General features: G+C 33.7%; 1 protein-coding gene across 1 annotated transcript; it reads right to left on the bottom strand.

Moving 5' to 3' along the window:
* Positions 1 to 626: 626 nt before the first annotated feature.
* On the bottom strand, positions 627 to 6,114 carry LOC18427150 (putative auxin efflux carrier component 1c). The gene is made up of 6 exons (XM_088858085.1): positions 3,826 to 6,114; positions 2,722 to 3,028; positions 2,430 to 2,515; positions 2,123 to 2,280; positions 1,722 to 1,798; positions 627 to 1,032 (listed from the first exon to the last, which is right to left on the bottom strand). Exons 1-6 carry the CDS (start codon positions 4,922 to 4,924, stop codon positions 966 to 968), a joined length of 1,794 nt encoding a protein of 597 aa, XP_088714211.1. The 5' UTR covers positions 4,925 to 6,114; the 3' UTR covers positions 627 to 965.
* Between the last annotated feature and the right edge of the window lie 17,040 nt (positions 6,115 to 23,154).

Here is a 23,154-nt window from a genome sequence, read left to right as displayed (position 1 = left end):
GGGCAATCTTACCGCTCCATTAAGGTTGGACAAAAAAAATTATATAAATTTTATGTTGTAGAGAAAGCATAGAAAGCTTGCCCATCTCTGATTATTAACAAATGAGCTGATTGATTTAACGACCTCAGTGTTTTTTTAAGATTATTTCATATTAATTAAGACAATACCTAGATTGGCTGGTCTTGTAGGCTAGATTTCTTTAACTCACTAAGAAAAAACTTTGGAATCCACTACTCCATTTTAAACTCTCATTTATCTATTTTCTCTCTCTAGACCTCTCTCTCTCTCTAAACCAGGTTCTACTGACTTTCATACTAAATTATGGCTCCATAATCAAAATTCCTCTCTAGTCTTTAGACCTCAGCCTCTAAAGAGAATCTTTCTCCAAATTAAACTATAGGAAACCCTTCTATAGACATGAGAGAATCTCTGTGTCTCTCTCTCTCTCTCTAGACATGAGAGAGCCTCTCTCTCCCTCTCTAAACCAGGGTATCTTCCCATGGACTCTGTCTCCAGCAAAACTTGTTTAAAACAATGTCTGTTTTTTTTTTACCAGAAACATGGAAGCTGAATCCTCTCAACCCTACACAAGGAATAAAGTGGGCCCAAACAAAAGGAAGACATTCTTTTTGATAAACAAAAAAGGAGCTTACTTTTTCATTCATTACATGCAACAGGATGCAGAGCCCAGTATTTCTCTCTCTTCCACTTTTAGTGAGAGAATCCCCAAAAAAAAACCAGACCACCCAAGATTCCATTACCTTTCCATGCTCAAAAAAGTTCCTACCAATGGCTAGTTAAGTCCTCATGCACCATTCCTTTCTCTCTCTACTGGTACTCTCCAATCCTTCAGTTTTCTGCAAAAAGATAGAGCTTCTCTCTTTCTCTTCTCTCTAGATTCTTGAGAGAGAAAGCAAGTCCTCCCAGCCTTTGAGCTGGCTTTGCTGCTATTTTAGAGGGGGTCATCATAGTCCAAGCAAAATGTAGTAGACCAGGGTGATGGGTAAAGCAATCAGCATGCCAAAGATGACCCTGCAAAAGTAGAGAGAGAAATTTTGATTTTTCAGAGAGAGAAAAAGAGATGTAGTGGCCAACATTAGGAAAAATTAGTCAGTTGCAGGAAGAACGAGAGATTCATGAGCAAGTAAGGGAAGATGGACAGACACCAGTGAGGAAAAGTAAAAGAAAAGAAGCGAAATCCTATTGCTATTGAGAGAGGACCAAATATTCCAAGTAAAAGAAGGGGGGATTCACATAAAAAGGAAGTAAGTTATAGAGAGAGAAAATGGCCAATTCACAGTAAAAAATAGAGTAGAGACCCACAGAAGGATAGTAATTTGTACATACTATATTAAAGAAACCAGAGAAAGAAGCATATAATAGAAACTAGAGATATTTACAAGCATATGCATAATACAACACGAGTAGAGAAAACAAAGAAAGAAGGGTAGAGAGGTAAGGGTGGCAATGGGCTGGATCCTGGATCCCAACCGCCGGTGAAAGAGAACCCTATCTCAGGCCCGGCCATGCCCAGGAGGGCAAGGCCGGATAGCATTTTTATGCAAACAAAGTAAAAAAGGGACCTGGCTGGGCAACTACGGCCCAGCACAGGCCCGCCAGGCGACTGTGCCAAATCTTCAGGCCCAAGCACCGGTATTCCGAAAGCTAGGTACCCCGGCCATTGCCAGCACTAAAAACTAAATAAACATAAGGGTTCGTACCCAGTGCTCAGTATATCAGGGTGCACATTGTATTCCTTGGCAAAAACAAATGGAACAATTCCTTGAGGGAGTGCTGCCTGTTCAAAGTAGAAATTGTTAGTACATACAATTTCTCGCCCCCCCCTCTCTCTCTCTCTCTCTCTCTCTCTCTCACACACACACATACACTACCTTGCACAGTTCTCTCTCTCTCTCTCACACACACACTACCTTGCACAGTTCTCTCTCTCTCTCACACACACACACACTCCCTTGCACAGTTCTCTCTCTCTCACACACACACACACACTCCCTAGCACAGTTCTCTCTCTCTCACACACACACACACACTCCCTTGCACAGTTCTCTCTCTCTCTCTCTCTCTCTCTCTCTCTCTCTCTCTCATGTCATTGTGAGTTTACCTGCACAATCGCAACGTGCAAGAGAACACCTCTCAGTCCCACAGCAATGGAGGCGACAGCCATGATAGCAGGGCCTGTGAGGAACCTAACAGCCATCGCAAAAGCTGCAATAGAATTCCCACAGGCAATGATCCTAGGCTGCAGAGCCATGAAAAGCCCTGGAATTCATTGAAGATTCCACAAAATTAAAGACCAAGAATGATTTTCTTTCAAGTTTAATCAGATACAAATGAAATTGCGACAGATTTGAACAAGAATTTCACCAAAAAATAAAAAAATAGAATATTTTTCAGTTGCTGGATCATACCAAGACTAAACATGGCCATTCCCAGACCTGCATCAGAGAGAATCGATATGGAACGTGCAACAATAACAGGCATTTGTATGCCCCACCTGTATGTTATATAGAGAATATATGAGAGAGAGAGAATGCAAACATAGGAGACCTCAGAAGAGAGAATGTCAAACAGTTTGGAAGAAATTCCAGAGGAAAACAAGAGTATCAAACCACAAAAGATCAGAGAGAAAAGGAAACCATGGAAATGAGAATTATAGCTAGAGAGCATTGAATCCAAATCTTAGGGAGAGAGAGCTCAAACCTGAAACAAACCAGAGACCAAGTAAGGCCAATGAGACTTGAATAAGTGTTGGGATTTCGAATAAGCTTGCGCCAGACCATGATGAGAATGAGCCTGGTCATCACGCTCGTTGGAGGCATAGCCGAAGGTTTCGGACCGCCATCGCCACTTGCCTTCGGGTGGAGCTCAGCTGTTGAGCTCGAACCGAACTTAGAAAGGCTGGGTCCATGGCCATCTCTAGGAAGAGACTCATCACCCTGAGACAATGGCCTGTTCCCAAAGCTGAAATCGTCTCTACCAAACTCGTCATAGCTTTCATGATTGGCTTCTGCAACAACATAGAAAAGCTAATTTAGTTTCATTAGAGGGAGAGACACCATATTAGTCATACTGTATAGAAATTGTTACTGAAATGAGAGAGAGAATTCCATGCTAGATTCAAAATAGAAGACCAGGACTGTTATGAAGAATAAAGTCAGAAACATATACTACAATCAGAGAGACAATGAAACAGGGGCTCTTTTGTAACAGGAAGCATCACACATGTATGAAATATAATATAGAGAGAGTAGATAAACAAGAAACAAATGGAAGCAGACATGATCACAAGTAGTAGGAACCACAAACAAAACATGACCAGAAAAAGAACCAGACTCTGTTCAGTTAGACAAAAAAACAGAAACCAGTTTAACTAACCAGAGAGAAACATGCAAAAAAACAAGGAGCCAAAAATAGCAAATAGACCAACTTAATAAACCCAAGAAAGGGAAAGAACCCATGGAGAGAGAAAACAAATTACAAGAGACTAGAGAGAGAAACTATTAAGATGTAGAAAAAAAGACATCTGGTAACAAACATAGACATAATATCACAAAGCAAATTAATGTCAAATAGAAGCTATTCAAAGAACACATGAGTAATAGAGCAGTATCAGAGAGAGAGAAATTCTGGAGAGAGAAATGCTGAATAAAGAGTTACCATGTTACACACAATTGAAAGAAAAAAAAAGTGAGACCCACACTAGAGAGAGATTTTGTAAAGTGAAAAGTGATGAGTTACTGAAAAGTACAAAAACTTCACTTAGAGAGAGAGAGAGAGAGAGAGAGAGATAGAGAGAGAACCAACCTTTAGCAACTTCACCACCATGAGGACCCATCCCCAACCTCAGGTCAGCACCACCATGGTTTTCATGCCCAAACTCCCCTCCTCTAAACACATGAATCCCACCCTCTGAAACCGGCGAAGCGCTCGAGCTCCAAACAAACATATGCAAGTCCCTTCCCTCATTCTCTTTCCTCCCCTGTTTCCCCTGCTTCTGGTTATGAAGATTATGATACACCCCATTAGCCCGTTCTCTCTCCTCCTCAACCCCCGAATTCCCAAAATTCGATTGCCTAGGACTAACTCCTGCATTTTTTCCTTGAACCATCGAGAAAAAATCACTGTGATTGAAGCTCGAACCCCTCGGTGTCGGGTTCCTCGAGGACTGAAGACTGTAAATCTCTGCGTTGGTGAGGTTCGAAGGTCGCGGGGTCATGGAGTTTCCTGAATTCAATCCTTGCGATCGACGAGAGAATATCTCCGAGCGAGAAGAAGTCGACTTTCTCACTCTAACATGGAGCTTCCCATCTTCTCCAATCTCCGCTTCAGTTTGCAATGGCTCTCTCCCATCGAAGGAGAGGACATCTGATTCCACTGCAACTGATATAATGGAACCAGCATTATCAGGAAATTGCTCTGAGATCAAAAGCCTGGCTCCTCTGTATTCGAAGAGAAAAAGCATCAAAGTGTACCATATAATGCACTGTAAAACGACAATTTGCACCATTAGAGAGCCAGAGAAATCACCATACATTCCTTTGAGAAGGGGAATACCCATAACCAGAGTGTTGGGCAGTGTAGAGAGAGAAAATAGAGTGATAGCCCATTCGAGACAACCCCTTCGACTGGTTTTCGACCAGAAGAAGAGAACAGAGAGAACAATGAGCTTTTGAAGAGTATCAGCTGCTATGAACCTCAGATTCATGGCGTAAGGATTGTTGGTTGAGATGAAATGGAAAGAGAGAAGAGGAACGGCGAATAAGGCCACGAATCTGTTAATGCCTGAACACTGGTCTGGACTGAAAATTTTCCACCATTTTACAGAGCCATAAGCTAAGATCATAGCCACATAAAGAGGAACAACTGCTGTTAAAACGTGGTAGAGATCACTGCCCTTGATCATATTGCTTGTCTTGTTTCCCTCTCGAGAAAATATTTGGTCTCCTGGTTTCTCTCTCTAGAAAGTCCCCTGTTTCTCTCTACAAAACCTGCGTTTTGTTAGATGGGTTTTGGCGTTTTTGAGACAATGAAATGGGTTTTTAGGGAGGACAGAGAAAAATGCAGGAAAACCCAGTTGACGGAGTTTAGAGAGAGAATGAGAAAGCAACTCAACTGAAACTTGGGTCGTTTCGGATTGCCGGATCCTTAACCGGAAAAACCAGTCCAGGAGATTTAGAATATTTTCAGGTGGAGTTTAGTGGTTAAGAAGCAGCTTTCAAGTAGTATTTAAGAGAGATAAATCGGGGAATGTCAGAAAACCAGTTAAGAGTTCAATGATAATGGAATAAACCCATTCTCTGAAACTTTGCACCTGCAACAATCACCCGACTTTCGCCGTAAAAATAGTGGGTATTCTAGAGAGAGAAGAAGAAATAGAAAGTGAAGAGAGAGGAAGAATAGAAAGAGGGAAGAGAATATAAACAAAACAGCGTCCTTAACTAAAGAGGACAGGAAGAATGGGATCAACCCATGATATGGAAAGAACCAGACAAATGGGTAAGCTTTAAGATTTTTTCTCTCTCTAAAAAACGGAACAAGTTACAGCTTAGAAAGAAACCGAATGAAGAGAGAGAACCCGAAAATGGCCGGAATTTGAACCCGTAAAACCAGTCCGGCAGGGAGCAGGTTGTTCTAGGGAAGGTAGACCGCTTAGAGAGAGATTGTAGGTTTATGGGGGGTTTAATAACTGAGAGAGAGAGAGACAATGGTTGAATTCAGGGGGATTTAATACTTCATTGGGAAGAGAGAGAAACCACAGTAAGAAATTCCTAGAGAGAGAGAGTTCAACACGTCAACCAGAGGTTGCAGCATTCTTTACATTGTGGTGAGGAGAGAGAGAGGAGAGAGAAATAGTTAAAGGCGTTGGCAGACTAAACACACTTCAGGCTTTAGAGAGAGAGAGAGAACAGCCGTAAAAATGTAGAGAGAGAAAAAGAAAACACAAACACACAGTATCCAAGCAGGAGTTGCAGGATTCTTTGCATTTCTTTTTCATTTAAATTTTTTTAGAGAGAGAAAGAGAGTGAATGATGTTGTGGTGACTGTAAGGCACGTGCGAACAGGCACGCGCTACGCCTATTGTTTGCTCGAGTCGCTCTGTGCAATCATTTCCTTCTTTTAAGGGATTTTTTAACATTTTCTCACTCTTTTTTATTTGTTTTTTTATTTTTGTAGTTTCTCTCTCTTCTCTCTCTCTCTAACTAATAATATTCATGTAGTCCTCTTTGTTTGATCCCCTACAATTTTGTTTGATCCATTAACAAGTTTTAGATAGGGTTCCAAACTATTTTTGTTTTTTTTCCTCTTTTCTTTTTTTTTTTTTTTTTTTCCTCATATCACTATTTTACTTAACTTAATAATTTAGTAAATAAAATTATTTATTTATGGAAATGGTTTGATAGGACTCTAGTCCTATTAAAATAAATAAAATCTCACCTTATAACTCATCGAAAATTGCAATTCAAACATCAAACATCTGAGCTTCAACAGTTGTAAAAAAAAAATTAAGATTCTAAACTCTAAAAATAATTTATACTTTAACAAATTGTCTACACCATCCATTTTACCCTAAAAATAAGTGTTCAAAGATGTGTAAGATCAAGACATTTTTTAGTTTCAAATTTTATTGTCAGTATTGAAAATTAATTTTAGAGTCATCATGGAGATATTAATTGCCGAAAGTGCTTTTCGAGGATTTGAGATGAGGCTTTATTTGTTTTTCATAAAGCCTAGGCTTTGTAAAAACTTCATCATTTACTTATTGATGCGGTTTTGCAAGCCAGAGATTTACAATATTTGATAAAACCACACCTAAAACCCTGGTGAGAAAATTGGCACCGAAAATCTTTATGATGGCTTGCAAATCTATTTGAGCATCTAAAGATGGAATTTAAATATGGATGGCAACCAAATCGGGTATAGGATAAGTCAAGCCGACCGCTAAGGTCAGGTTTAGGTCCATGTCCCTTCGAGACCTTGTCAGGTTAGGTCCGAATCAAGGCCAACCCAACCAAATATTATGCTTATATATATATATATATATATATAGGATTTTGGGGTCATCACTAACTAGACACGTTTACACTACTAATAGTGTAATTCATATACACTTATTGCAATCCTTTTTTTTTTTTTTTTTCGTAACAATATTGTCGAGGTTGAGATGAGTTACTTGCATCTTTATAGCACGGCTGAGATGATCTATTTGTATGTTCATAGTACAATATTTGAGATGTGATTTTGTAAAACCAATACACTTCAAAATACTATGGTGTTTGTTTTTGTATTTTATTTCGATTAGTATACATCTTTATCAACGGAAAGAAAAATGGGTAACATCTTTGCAATTATATATAGTAGGATGCAGTTTCTATGAGACCTATGCTTATGAAAACAAAATAAAGTCTCACCTTTAATTATCATTTGGAAAGCACTTGGGCACCAAAAATCTTTATGAAAGTTCTAAAATCAATTTCTAATATATATTATAAATTTTAAAGCTCAAAAAATGGTACAGATCGTGTTGATCCGTGAACACTTTTTTTTAAGGCAAAATGGACTAGTTATTTTCAGGCTTGATGAAACAGTCTGTTATCGTAGCAGCAGTGAAGTCATGATCGAGGAGAGTGCCAAAGGGGAGCGGTTCACTAGTAGAGGCATGATATGCCCAGTGTTTGAATCACCAACTTGGATTGATTGATATCCTTTTTCCGGTAAGTAGGTCAATAGGTTGGTCACTAGAGATTAAAAATAGGTTTTAAGTTGTCTCGTCACGGATAAATGAGAGGAGTCACCTAATTTGTTGTTTTATAATATATACTATTTTTAGGATTTGAAATTTTTTTTTATTTTTTATGACCATATCGTTGCGATGATCGATTTGAATGTTTTCAAACGGGAAAATTACAACTTTCCGTAAGTTTTTAGGTGAGGCTTTATTTTTATTTTATTTTTGATAAGGTTCAAAATACTCTTCCTCTCTTGCTTTTAATTTTGTCCCTATTGGTAATCTCCTTGTTCATCCCATAAAACCTTATTTTATTTATTTTACAGGAATGGGCTCTCAATCTTAGCTCTCCTTTATGAAAGAGCATAAATAATGGTTGTGCTTTTCATGAACTCCCGTGTTTCCAATAAAATCTTACCCACCTTAAAAACAGAAAAAGAAAGGTCACTCTCACTGAATTCCCTTCTATTATGTCTCCTACCAAATGTCTTGTGCATACCCCACCTTAGTGACCATTTTCAATTTTCCTTTTGTCAAAAGATATTCTACTGCCTCGAGAGTAGAATGTGCATATGCTCCCCTAGCAAAACTCCATTTATAATTAAATTTAGGACCCCAAATTTTTTGGAATGTAATTCAACCTATAGATTAACCTCAATAAAAAAAATTTACTTAATTGTACCTTGCGTACACTTGAAAAAATAATATCTTGAGAATGAATGTAGACTTTCTGATTTTTAGATTGAGGTATAGTGTAAGAAAACTCAAATTTCATTTATTTTTTAGAATAACTATCTACTAATTCTTAAGGGTTTCTCAAAATTTCATATTGAAAAAATCCTCCCAAACAAGTCTTCTGACCGAGGGAGTAGAAGTAAACTATGCTCCCGAGAGAAGCATATAATACATCCTCTTTTATTTTAACATTACATTTTGCAGGAATCTTAAATGTCATTGTTAGTGGATACTTTTCTTTGGTAGGGGTGTAAATGAACTCGAATGTGGTCTAGGTCATCGAACTCGAACCCGTCATAGGGTTCGTTAGAGCCAGGTCAAGATAAAAAAGAAACACATTGTTGTGAATATTTTGTAGCATGTAAATCATACATATAGATATGTATAAATATTGGTTCCAGACGACCTGACCGCATCAAAAGAAGTCCTAGATGGACCCAAAAACAATCCAATTTGGGTCCAAGTCAAATGGACCTAGACTTAGCCCCTTGGATCCAATATCTGGATCCAGACCTGGGTCTAGGTCAGGTCGACGTGTCGGATCTATCTTACGTTATTGCCGCCCCTAATGTTGGTCCATTGTATTACTTATTTGTTATTTGAATTAAATTGATAAACGTTGTTTATTTGTATACTATAATATCATTTACATTTGATACATCAAGTCACGATCACTCATAGCCGTTAGATGTAAAATCAGTAGCCTATCTCAAAATTTTGGCATTTGAATATCATTAATTACAAACTCCCGCCAATCCAGTTTCGCATCTGGGCGATCTGTTCACAATCAAATGTAGAAGTCAATGTTTCAAAAATCATTTTGTCCCCCTTCGGACTCTTTTGAGTTGGAGTGGATGAGGAAGATAAGGGTGGCAATGGATCCGGTACCTAACGGTTAGATCCATCCCTTGTCCGAGTATGGGTTCAAAGATTTGACCTAGTGGGTTGAGTCCGGGTCCAAATCTTGGATTTGAACACTATTCCAATTTGGGTCCAGGTCCGATCAGATCCAGGTCCCACATTATATTTTTGGGTCTCAATTTATGAAATATGTTTTTACATATATAGGTATTTTAGTTTTTCCTAGCCGTTCGTTATAAATGAACAACTAAAACATCTTTAGTCGTGCTTAATGCTCTATCGTTTTAAATTTTTTATGTAAATCACCGTGACATGAAATATGAAGTGTTTCCGCTCTTTATAGGAGCACACGTAACAAAAGTAAAAAAAAAAATTGATAGAATAAAATGACCAAACTTTCTAAATATTATGACTAAAAATATCACAATTATCTATTCAGATCAAATAGCTAAGGCTAATAATCAAAATATATTATTACGTGTGGGTGGTCCCTGAAGGCTCTTTTTTAAGGACATTGTTATGAGTCCATGTAGAAATGAGTCACGTCTTAAAAATCTATTTTTCTTATGGATTTGTGGGCCTTATTTTTAAGGACATATAGTCTCTAACATGAAGATCATGAATATGAAAAAATAAATAAATTTTGAAAATTAAAATAATATTTCTATTAAAAAAATATTTGTACCTTTAGTTTCAATTGTTTATAGAACGACCACCTATTTTGCATTCATCTTTAAGATGTGATCCCCGCTGCATGGAACAATTTTCCTTTCTTTAATTGTAACTATGCATGGATTTATCAACATTATGTTGAATATAAGTGATGAAAAACCTCTTAAGAGCAATGTTCAGAAACTCGCATCCGACCTGAGCAGAGTTACTCAAACGAGTTCGAGTGGACTTCTAGCAGTGCATATAGGGGCAAAATGCCATAAAAAGTAAAAAATCTTTTAAATATCATTAAAATTAAACTAAAAATTGCAAAAAATCAAACTATATAAAAAAACATAAAAAGTCTAAATGAGTTGCTTTACAGGATGATAATTTAGAGGGAACCTAATAAACATTAGATAAGTTTATATATATATATATATATATATATATATATATATATATATATATATATATATATATATATATATATATACATATAAGATACTACAAAATTCCTATAGGCAACAATGAACAGTGATTCTCCTATTCTTATCACCATCCAAACTTCATCAAACGGCCACAGTTATCCGTTAGTGTTTCAATTTTTATTTTTTTACTAATAAGAATAATCTAAAATTTAGAGCGTGTATACATATTAGTGAGGTGCAGCTAATAAAAATATGGAAAATAATAATTCGTAAAATATAAATTAATCAAAATACCCCTATAAAATTTCAGGGGTATTTTGGTTAATTTATATTTTACGAATTATTTTTTTCATATTTTTATTAGATGCACCTCACTAAGATGTACACACGCTCTAAATTCCAAGTAATTTGGATTTGTAAAAAAATAAATAAAAATTGAAATACTACCGGACAACTGTGACCGTACGATGAAGCTTTGATAATGATGAGGGTAGGTGAAATAACTATTCATTTTCGCCTATAGGCATTGGGAAGAGTTTTTCATATATATATATATAGGAAAAATTATATACATATTCGTTATATTTTACATTGTTATGGATGTACCAAATAGTTTTCGCTATTACATGTATATTCGTTTTTTACCATTTATAACGTAAATTTTTAAAAAAGATGATTTTGCCCTTTTCTCAGATGTTGAACAACTGAATTGGACGGTTTTTCATATGTTCAACACCTGAAAATAGGCCGAAAGTTTAACATTTATATTCCCATTTTCGGGTGTTGAACATCCGAATTGATCGGTTGGATGATGGGCTTTTCGGATGTTCAACATCCGAAAATAGCTCAAAAGTTTAACGCTCACATTCTCATTTTCGGTCGTTGAACAGTTACATTTTTGGATGTTCAACACCCGAAAAATGTCACATTTTCAGGTGTTCACATTTTCGAGTGTTGAACATCCGAAAATAGTTTCAAATATTAGACATCCGAAAATGTCAGATTTTCAGATATTCATCATCTGAAAATGTGATATTTTTGGATGTCCAACATCCAAAACCATTCTCGGATGTTCAACACCCGAAAATGGGAATGTGAACGTTAAACTTTCGGCCTATTTTCGAATGTTCAACATCCGAAAAAGGGTAAAGTCATCTTTTTAAAAAAATTGTGTTATGAAAGGTAAAAACAGACATACATGTGATAACGAAAACTATTTGGTACATCCGTAATAACGTAAAAGTATAACGGATATGTACGTAATTTTTTCATATATATATATATATATATAGAGAGAGAGAGAGAGAGAGAGGGTGAGAGAGAGAGGGAATAGGCTGTTTTTCCACCCGATAGAACCTTTTGTGGGATGTATAATACATATTTTACTAAGGGTGCAATTTGTATAGAGCCTAGGCTCTAAACAATCAAATTAGAGCCTGCATTTAGATAGTATTAAGAAATGTGGTTTTTGAAAATATTTGTGATAGTGTTAAATTATATTTTCGCTTTTATTTATAAAGTTTAAAACTTTTAAAATGTTGTAGATTGACTGATCTATGAAAACCCGCAAATCTTGAAAATTGAAGGTCCAAAAATGTGTTACACAATATATTATTTCCAAAACTTAAAATCCATTTTTTCTCATGTCCAAGCATCTTAATGTTGAGATGATCAATTTGAGGGATATTTGGACATCAAAACAACCTCTTCTAGTGAATTTTTTGAGGTAGTCTCTGATTTGATTGTTTAGAGCCTCAGCTCTATATAAACGTTTCCCTTTTACTAATGGGTGAGGCTTGTATAAGGTGTCAACCTTAAACAATCACGGTACAACCTCAAAATCTCATTAAAATATGTAATTTCGTTGCTAAAACTTTTATCATAACCTAAAAATCTATTTTTCACTCCTATTTATGAAATTGAAAGCTTTAAAAATGGCCAAATCTAACTGATTTATGAACACTTGAAAATCTTGAAAATGAATTATCTAAATTATGTGTTACAAGATGAATTATTTTTAAGACTTGAAATAAAAAATTTCTTTCATATCCATGTCAAGATGATCAATTAGATAATTTTCTAATGACGAAACAACCTTTTTCGATAAGTTTTTGAGGTACACCTTACTTCTACAGTATACGGTTATCACCTTATGTAATGTTTTTCTTTTGCTAATAATATAAAGGAAAATTGTTTCATGCAGGTGGGACTGCATTACTACATATGCGGTCTAGAAAGTGTAAAGCATCCATCTGAAAGATGAATGCAAGTAGGTGTTCTATCTAAAAACAATGGAAACTAAAGGTTCAAATGTTTTCTTATTATAATTATTATTTTAAACTTTTTAAATTTATTTATTTTTTCATATTCATTATCTCCATGTTAGAGATTACATGTCATTAAAAATTAAGCCTTAAAATCTATTTCAAAAATAAATTTATTAAGAGGCCCATATTTCTACATATGCGAGCTTGGCCGCATAGAAATCAGATCCTAAATTAAAACTTATGCTATTTCAGAGGCCTAATGGCCTATATTATTATCTTTTTTCCTAGGGGTGGCAATGGACCCAGGCCCGATCCATGACCAGAGGAGTAGATCGATCCAAGTCTAGGTATAAGTTAAAAAATTGGAGCCAAGGGTTGAGTCGTAGTCCGATAATATTTTTCAGGTCCCAATATATGAAATATATTTTAACATAATCGAATACATAGATATTTTAATTTTTGAATAAAGTCTAAGTACGGGTCCCAACTTTATTTTCGTGTCCAGCCGGACCCAAACCCGACCCTACCCGGTGCCACCAAAGACCAACCTTGCTTCCAAGTCCTAACCTTAATAAATCGAGAAAAGAGGTTCCAAAATAAGCATTTTACAGTGGAAAAAAATATAACCTCCTTAATAGTATTTTTAAAAGCAATAAGTTGAGCATTGGCTGTAACCCTAATGGTGTTATGAAAACCAATGAGTCAGCTCAAAACTGCCGGAGCAACCTAAGGACTAGTGGGGGACCAGTCTAGGTTTAGAGACCCCCCCCGGAATTATTTACTGGGCCATTATGGGCTTTAAAAACGCTATGGAAAATTAATATAAAAGGTGCGGTTTTCTAGAGCCCAGGCTCTGAACAATCAAATTAGAGCCTATCTTCAAATAGTAATGAGAAATGCGGTTTCAATATTAAAAATCTTTGTGATAGCGTTAAAATGTAGTTTCATATTTATTCATAAAGTTCAAAGCTTCAAAAATTGTGTAGATCGACATATCTATGAAAACTTGAAAATGTTGAAAATTGATGGTCTAAAAATGCGTTACAAGATGCACTATTTCCAAAACTTTGAAATCCATTTTTTCTCAAGTCCATGCATTTTGATGTCGAGATGATCAATTTGAGGATATTTGAGCATCAAAACAACCTCTTGTAGTGAACTTTTTGAGGTAGGCTCAAATTTGATTGTTTAGAGCCTCGGCTCTATGTAAATATCTTCAAATTGATCATCTCGATATCAGCACGGACTTGAGAAAAATAGATTTGAAGTTTTGAAAATAGTACATCTTGTAACGCATTTTTAGACCGTCACTTTTGAACATTTTCAAGTTTTCATAGATATGCTCGATCTACACTATTTTTTAAGCTTTAAATTTTATAATTAAATATGAAAATACATTTTAAGGCCAATGAAAGATTTTCAGTATTGAAACCACATTTCTCGACACTATTTGAAGGTGGGCTCTAATTTCATTATTTAGAGCCTCGGCTGCATACAAAGCGCACCCTTTATTAAAATATATAATATATTTTAATTTTATTGATTTGTATATATATTGAATTAAACTCAAATTTGGTATGTACACACTTCTGTCATAAACTTATAAAAAATATTAAAAATAAATAAATTTATCTAACTCTCCCTAAATTTGGTATATATATATATATATATATATATATATATATATATATATATATATATATATATATATATATATATATATATATATATATATATATTAAAAAAAATTAAAAATAAATAAAATTATCTAACTCTCCCTAAATTTGGTATATATATATCAAAATTTATTGTAATCTAATACATAGAAAAAGAGATAAATTAAAATATACTTTATGTTCTCAACAATGGGACTTGATTATAAAAAGCCTATGTTTAAATATAAAAATAAAATAGGATTTCTTTATAAATCTCCCATAATATATATATATATATATATATATATATATATATATATATATATATAATAAGACTATTTATCTTTGGTACGAAGACGTCATAATCACATTTATCCCTTAGATGTGAAGTCTAGCAAGGGATGTGACTCTGATCTAGCTTAGAATTCAAAAAGAACAATATTTTTCAAAATTTATGACACAACCAAGTTTCATATAAGACAACCATGAATAATTGTAATCATCTCATGCTTAAACGCAAAGGAAAAAGTATTCATAGGTGTCGACCATTTGCATCAAGTGGTGTTCTAATGTTGGAAAACCCTCAAATTTGATCATCTCAACCTCAAGATTCATGGATACGAAAAAAAAAATGAATTTAAAATCTTAAAAACAAAATCTTATGACATATTTTTTGGACTATCTATTTTCAACATTTTCAAGTTTTTATAGATCTACTCGATCTTTAAATTTTCATCTCTACATATAAAAATAAAATTTTAAGCCATTATAAGGTTTTCGACACCAACACCAAAACCATATCTCCATGCAATATTTAAAGGGGTACCATATTTTTATAGTATAAGGAGGGCATCTTATGCAAATATCTTCTAAACAGAAATAGTCTTGTGATACACAATTTCTAATAAAAATTAACAAACTAAAAAAACCTAAGGATAAAGTAGAAAAATTTCAACATGGTCTAGGCCTGATGAAAAATAAATAAAGCTTTATCTTTAAATTTCATTTGGAAAACACTTCAGGTAAAAGAAATCTCTATGGTGGCTCTAAATTTTATTTCTACTTTCAATAATAAAATTTGCAGCTCAATAAATAGTATAAATTTTACGAATATGTGAATACATGGATCGTTTAAATCAGTGGTTTAAAAAATGGATTGGTGGCCTAAATCGGGCACCCCAAAAATCCATCCTTATCGGTGAATCGGCAAAGGTTGGACTAAGCTTTAAAAAATATAAAAAAATTATTAAAATTCATTATAAATGTTGTTTTTTAGGAATCCAATAAGAAATTGGGGTACTACATTATTAATTTTTATTTTATCATCATTATGTGAATATGAAGATGTTTTTTCTCTATATGAACTTATTTTGACTATTAAATTTACATCACACAAAAGAAAAATCATAGAACTATCATGGAAGAAATATATAATCATAGATGGACTATAATAAAGAATGGTTTTAATCGTTAAAAAATGGCCACCAAAATCTCGAATTGGTGGAGAACATTATATACTGAAATTGAACTTGTTGGTTTACATTTTATAATTATTTTATTATATAAATAATAACAAATCCAACCTCTTATTTTTTTACAATAAATATTTGTTGTATTACATTTGATCTTTTTTTTTGACAAAAACTTTTTATTTCTTATGACAATAACTTTTTATTTATTTTTTTACAAGAAATGCTTGTCGTATTACTTTTTTTTTTTTTACAAGGAATACTTGTTGTATAACCTTTTTTTTTTTTTTTAAGAACCTTATATTTTTTTACAATAAACTTTTATTTTTTGACAAGAAAAATAAATTTTGTTGTATTACCTTTTTTTTTTTTTTTACAAGAACCTTATAATTTTTTTACAATAAGGTTTTATTTTTTGACAAGAAATTTTTTTTTTTTGTATTACCTTTTTTTTTTTTTGACAAGAACCTTATATTTTTTTTTTAACAAAAAATATATTTTTTTATAAAAAACTTTTATTTTTTTTGTAAAAAAAATTATTTTGTAAAAAAGAAAAATTCAATTTGTTTGTGAAGAAATGATGGCTCCTGGGCAAGAATTGATCCCGTAACGTCTAGCGCACAAAGCAACGCTCTTACCATCACATCAAATGTTAAGTCGTAATATAAAGAGGTCACTCGATAATTATAACCTATTTTTTTTTAAGCTATTACCTTGGCGTAATTGTCCCACATCGAACCCACATAACAAATTTGGTAAGGATAAATAGTCTTCTGCTACCAAAGCGAGTCGCGCGCGAAGCGCATGTAGCATTGTGGGTTTGTGATAGAGCATGTGTTTATAGCGTCATCCAGCGATTCACTGTACAGACTGGTTCTTCTCTAGAAACGGGCGATTCCCGGTTTTACCGGTTCTTCTCTAAGCGATTCTTCTCTAGAATCGGGCGAGTCCCGGTTTTGCCGATTCTTCTCTAGAATCGAGCAATTATCGGTTTTACAAAAGATCTCTAGAATCGAGCAATTATCGGTTTTACAAAAGATCTCTAGAATCGAGCAATTCTTGGTTTGTACACATCGGTTCTTCTCTAAAATTGGGCGATTCCTAGTTTTACCGGTTCTTCTCTAAGCGATTCTTCTCTAGAATCGGGTGATTCTCGATTTTACCGGTTCTTCTCTAGAATCGAGCAATTATCGGTTTTACAAAAGATCTCTAGAATCGAGCAATTCTTGGTTTTACAAAAGAATCATACGGGATGACCGGGTTTGTGTACGCGCATGATGTCATGAGTTTTGACTCATGATGTCATCCAATTGTACAGACCGGTTTTTCTCTAGAATCGAGCAATTCCCGATTTGCTAGTTCTTCTCTAAGCGATTCTTATCTAGAATCGAGCGATTCCCGATTTTGTCAATTCTTCTTTAGAATCGAACAATTCTCGGTTTCACAAAAAATCCCTAAAATCGAATAATTCTTGGTTTTATAAAAGAATCGATACGAGATGGCCGATTAGAACGTCAACGATTTTTAAATCATTGGTTTAAATGATGTAGTACAATATACATTGTTTTTAAGACTTTAAATCTTCTCAGTTTGGTTGTGGGGTTGATCGATTGGAAGGTCTTTTTTATACCCAAACTGCAATTTTCTATGACTTTTAAAGTGAGGCTCTCCTTTCCTTTTCTTTTTTTTTCTTTTTTTTTTCCTTAAAAGACCTTTACCTTATTTTAATCATTTTCCTCTAACGAACTACTAGGGACCCTAGAAAAAATATAAGTTGGACTTAGATTAAATTTAATAAAAGCCCAAAATAAAAATGATAAAAAAAACAAAACCCAAAATAAAAATGCTAAAAAACAAAAACCCTAAAAAAAAAGGCCCAGCAAAAAGCCCTAAGTGCGAGGGAATTGTCGAGGAATCTCAAGGCCACGCATGCACTGAGTTTTTTTTTCACATCTTTTTTATTTATTTCAATTTTCATTTATTTATTAATTTTCTCAATAAATGAGTAGGAAATTAGGCCTTTTCTTCATCCTTTTTATGATACTTTGCAGGCGGCGCCGCTCTCTCCATTAATATGTGATTGGTTTCTCACTTTCTCTCTCTACATTTTTTTAATGTGATTGGTATCTCACTTTCTCTCTCTACTTTTTTCCGTATGTGATTGGTTCCTCACTTTCTCTCTCTACTTTTTGCTCTCTCACTTTCCTTTCTCGGTCTGTCAAAAAAAAGCAGGCCCAAGAAACCATCATTCCCTGCAAAAAGAAAAAGCTCTTTATTCAAATTTTACATGATATTTAATGAAATTAATATATTAAATCAATTTTAATCATTAAATTAAACCCATTTACCGAGGCAGCTGTGTGGGTTTCTCTCTCTGTAAAAGCCCTCTGTGCAATCTGTTTCTCTCTCTACAATTCACAGTCTCTCTCTCTCTCTTCCTGTAAGACTTTGCTACTCCCTTTCCAGCTCTGTCCAGGCTTGTTATCTCTATTTGTATTTATCAGAGGGAAAAGTGTGGTATAAGTAAGCCGTCTTACCTATGCACATGCGTCACCCTCTAAAATGCATTTTGGATTTTGGATTTTGGATTTCAGGATTTTGGATTTCAGTTTTTTTTCGAGATCCATGACCCCCCTCTCAAAGGAATTTGCGATTTTATCAAGAAAATAGTTTATATAACGGTAAACAATCGAATTAGAGCCCCCTTAAACAATTTCACTAGAGGTTGTTTTGATTCTCAAATATCTTTAAAATGATCATCTTAACATCAAGATGCATGGATATGATAAAAAAATGGATTTTAAGTTTTGAAAATAGTGTATTTTGTAATGTATTTTTTTATTGTCAAATTTTTTAGATTTTCAAGTTTTTAGGGATCTATCGATTACACTATTTTTTTAAGCTTTAAACTTTATAATTAAAGATGGAAGTATATTTAAAAGCTATCACAAAAATTTTGAGCATTAAAACTATATTTTTAGGCACTATTTGATGGTAGGCTCTAATTAGATTATTTAAAACCTAGGCTCTATATAAAGCACATCTTTTTATTAATGATATGACCCTTATAATAAGGTAAAATGGCTTATTAGAATTCATTGTAGCCGATCTCAAATAGTTGAAAAAAAGTTTGGATGATGATGATGATGACCCTATCTAAAATACATTATGGATTATAGATTCAGATTTTTAGAGATTCATGATATAGGCGATAAACATTGTAAAAATGACAAAAATAAAAATAAAAATTCAACGTTATTTTTTTTTTTTAAGTATTTTGCACCATGAACATTACGTTCTAATTTTCTTAACGCATGTGGATTAGGGACGCACGACTCAACATAAAACCCTTTCTTACGTAATTAGAGCTGGCGATGGGTCGAACAGTTCCGGAAACCCAAGGCCACAAATTTTGGCCCGAGTGCATGCTTGGCTCAATAAAAACCGCTACATATTATTGGCTTAAATGCCTATAGGTTGGGCCCACCTGCTCCTTTTTTTTTTTTGTTATTTTAAGAAATGTATATAAAGAGACAATTTATCTTTTGCACATAGAAGTCACAATTATTTTCACCTTTTAGATGTCAAATTAGATGACTTGGGGTGAATCACAAAATCGAAATTTTTTTTTTTTTTTTAACTTTGTATCTATTCAATGGCACTCTTACAATCACTCATTTTGAAATTTAAGGGACAAAAATGATTGTGACCTCTATGTTCAAAAGATAAAATAAAAAGTTTATATAAGAATGCAACCTTATAGTGTAGAGCTACGGATGCACCTCAAAAATCCATCGAAAAATGTAGTTTTAATGTTGAAAAACCCTTTGATTGATCATCTCGACCTCGAGATGTATGACCATGAAAAATGAAAGATTTTAAGTCTCAGAAATGGTGCATTTTACAACATATTATCTACACCGTCCATTTTCTAGATTTTGATATGTTTATAGATCTACTTGATTTTAACCATTTTTTACATTTAAAATTTTATAATTAGATATAAAAATAGATTTTGAGATAATACTAGGAACATTTTACATCAAAATTATATACAATGGTAAAATTTGAAGGTGCACCTTACCTCTACATCTACAGATGTATATGTATGCCAATTGCACCCAAAGATAAATAGTTTCTTTATAAACAATCATTTTATTTTATTATTATTAGTTCGGCCCAAACTGGGCCAATGCTGATCCGAGCTAGGCCACTCAGCTAAGGGCCTAGAAACAGGCCAAGAGCAGGGATTCTTTGGATGGTCTGGTCCGATCCATTGTTAGCCCTACGTTTAATATGGAAGCATCCCAAAGAGGTGACCTCCTTGACCAAGCATACTCAACCTCATCAATGAAAACATTAAAAATAAGCCTAAGAACAATAATATCCTAGCTTATAATGTTCAAAGATTGAATGGAGATGATCCAATTCGGATGGTTTGATCAAAGTATTTAGAAACCCAAAACTTATTTTTTTCCTGAATTACTCATCAAGCAATCTTAAAGGGGATTGTATTTGTCTTGGAAATATGCCATAGCACGTATTTAGAATAAGCAAATGCACAATATGCTCCCAACCAAAACAATATGCCAAAGTATGTATTCAGAAAGTTGATGTTGCACACAAAATTAAAGCCAGAAGGGCAAAGTGGAGATGCACAATCGAAATTTTATGTGATGGCTGCATACCAATGAAGCTGAATGGTAAGTCCTATAGGACAATTGTGAAATGAGCTTTGCTCTATAAGGCGGAATGTTGATGGACAAAAAATATATACCTTGAGATGGATGAGCAGCAAGACAAGAAGGGGTAGCATTCGAAATGAATCCATTCGGAAAAATTTATATGTGACATCAATAGGTGATAAGATGTGAGATAGTAGACATAAGTGAGTTGGCCCTGTGTGCCGTAGACGTAGTACAATATCTGTTACGAGGCGCTAGTTAATTCAAATAGAAAGCTTAAAAAGAGCAAGGGGTAGGCCCAAAAAGATTTGTTGGAAGTAGTTTAAAAAGATACGGGGACTTATGGCCTTATTAAATATATGACCCTAAATAGAGCGGAATGACAAACCAAAATTCATGTAGTTGACCCCATTTAATTGGAAAAAAGTTATGATGACGATGAGAGTATTCTTGCAAGGAAACATGAAGATGAATGGTTAAGGTATGACAATTGAACTTCCTCCTTTTTCTTAAAGGGCAAAGATGGCAAACTGTGCGTGTGAAAACCTTACTCTTTGAGTTATCAAGTGCACAAATGTATTTAAATTTTTCGAGGAGAAGTTTTCAAATAAATCTTATTTTATTTTTTATAATTAAAAGTAGTTATGTATATTTCATATTTTACAATAGAGTCCTATTTTTTGAAATATGATGTTGTTTTAATTTTATCTCTTTTACTGTATATTGAATTAAACTCAATTGTGGTATATTTATAATTCTTGTCATCATCAATAGAAAAATTATTAAAATATAATTTAAATAAATAAAATGATCAAACTACCTATAAATATTGTGAGATAGTTTGGTAATTTTTATTTATTTTTAATTACTTTATTAAAAAAAATTTATGTATATGACGGTGAAAAATATGAAAATACTAAATTTGATGGTAATCATCCGATATAAAAAGAAATCTAAACCTAAAATACAAATTATGTTCTTAGAAAATGGGATTTGATAGTAAAATATGATATATGACTCTTTTTAAATATCAAAAATGAAAAGAAAAGTATACAGTGAGACCATTTATCTTTGCTACATGGTGGTCACAATTAATCTTGACCATTGGATGTGAAATTAGTATTAGTCTCAATGAAAACAATAACAAAAAAATAAAATTGAAATCGATAAACAATTTACTCGGATTTGTTCTTAAATCACACGAAGGAACTAAAGTTCCATACCAAATCCTATAGACCAAACCATCCGATGATAAACAACCATGAGAGCCCTCTTTGGTGAATCACATTCACTTCTTTTCTATCATTCTCTCTATTTTTTAGAGGGGTTAACCTCCTTTTATCGAGAACACATTTATTTAGTAACTCCCACATTCATGGTTTAAAGGAGTTGAGTACCAAGTGTGACTCCTGCCTTAATTTCCTTAAGTGCAGCTAATTAGGATTAACAAGTTGTCACCAAAATGTTAATCCTATGTAATGAGCTAAACCTGTCATTAGTTCACTAATGACTCATATAATAAGATGTCATCCAAGCATTCCCACAATTTACAAAGAATCCAAACACACCACTGGGTTTTTCCCTCCAGTGATACATCCTATTAAAGCTAAAAAATGGATCCATGTATACGGTAATTCCTTATATTAACCACTTTGGATTTCACATATACTTCAATATGACTTTTGTACCATAATTGAAAAAAAATGAATTTCCGGGAGAAAAATGGCCTGATAGGCCACATTTTCAACAATTAGACGGCTGCATTTATCTCACTGACCAGGCTCAAACTTCAAAAAAAAAATTTTTGAACTTTGTGACAACATAGAATCTATGCGTCCCCTACCATCCAGTGGTCCAATTTTGATCAAGAGAGTCACTCACTGTTTGATCTTATATTCGACGTCTCAAATATTTTATTTTTAATTTTTTTTTATACAAATTGTATGAATATGAAATTTGGTACGTGTCATCTTCTCATTGAAACGCACCTATAAAAAATATTAAAAATAATTATTCGATAAAATATAATGACCAAAATACTCCTTGAATCATTCAGGGGTATTTTGGTTATTTTATTTTATTGGAAATATTTTTTTAAATATTTTTCGCTACAGCGAGTTTAGTAGAGGATTGGATGTCCAAATTTGGTGTCAAAATAATTTATAAAAAAAGATTAAAAATTAAATAGTATAGAAACGTTACATTGTGATTGGGGCAATCTTACCCCTCCATTCAAAATGGAGAATTGGATAAGGGGAAATATATCAGTTTTATGCTGCGGAGGAAGCATGAAAAGCTTGCCCCATTTTATATAATCCCAAAGTAAAATTTTATATAATCCCAAAGGAAAATGAGATTTGTATATAAGTTTCCTTTTCCTAATGGCAAGATGTGGAGAACATAACGGCTAAATATTAATTGCCAATGTACGATGAAGATTTCCATTAAGAATGAGTAGTACAAGATGGGACATAATTCTATGTTTAGTTGCTTTTACAAAATGTAAAAATATCGTTGCTTAACCATTTGAGGGAACACCTCATTAATAACCTTCAACTTGCACTAACCATCAGGACAACTCATTTAATTGCCAACTTGTTAGAACCCTATTTAATGGCTTAATTCTAACATGTTTAATACCCCAACCCAACAA

This window comes from Amborella trichopoda, chromosome 1 (assembly GCF_054954075.1).
Source record: "Amborella trichopoda isolate Santa Cruz 75 chromosome 1, AtrichopodaSantaCruz75HAP2 v2.0, whole genome shotgun sequence".
Lineage (NCBI taxonomy): Eukaryota > Viridiplantae > Streptophyta > Magnoliopsida > Amborellales > Amborellaceae > Amborella > Amborella trichopoda.
This window is presented reverse-complemented; position numbering and strand designations above follow the sequence as displayed.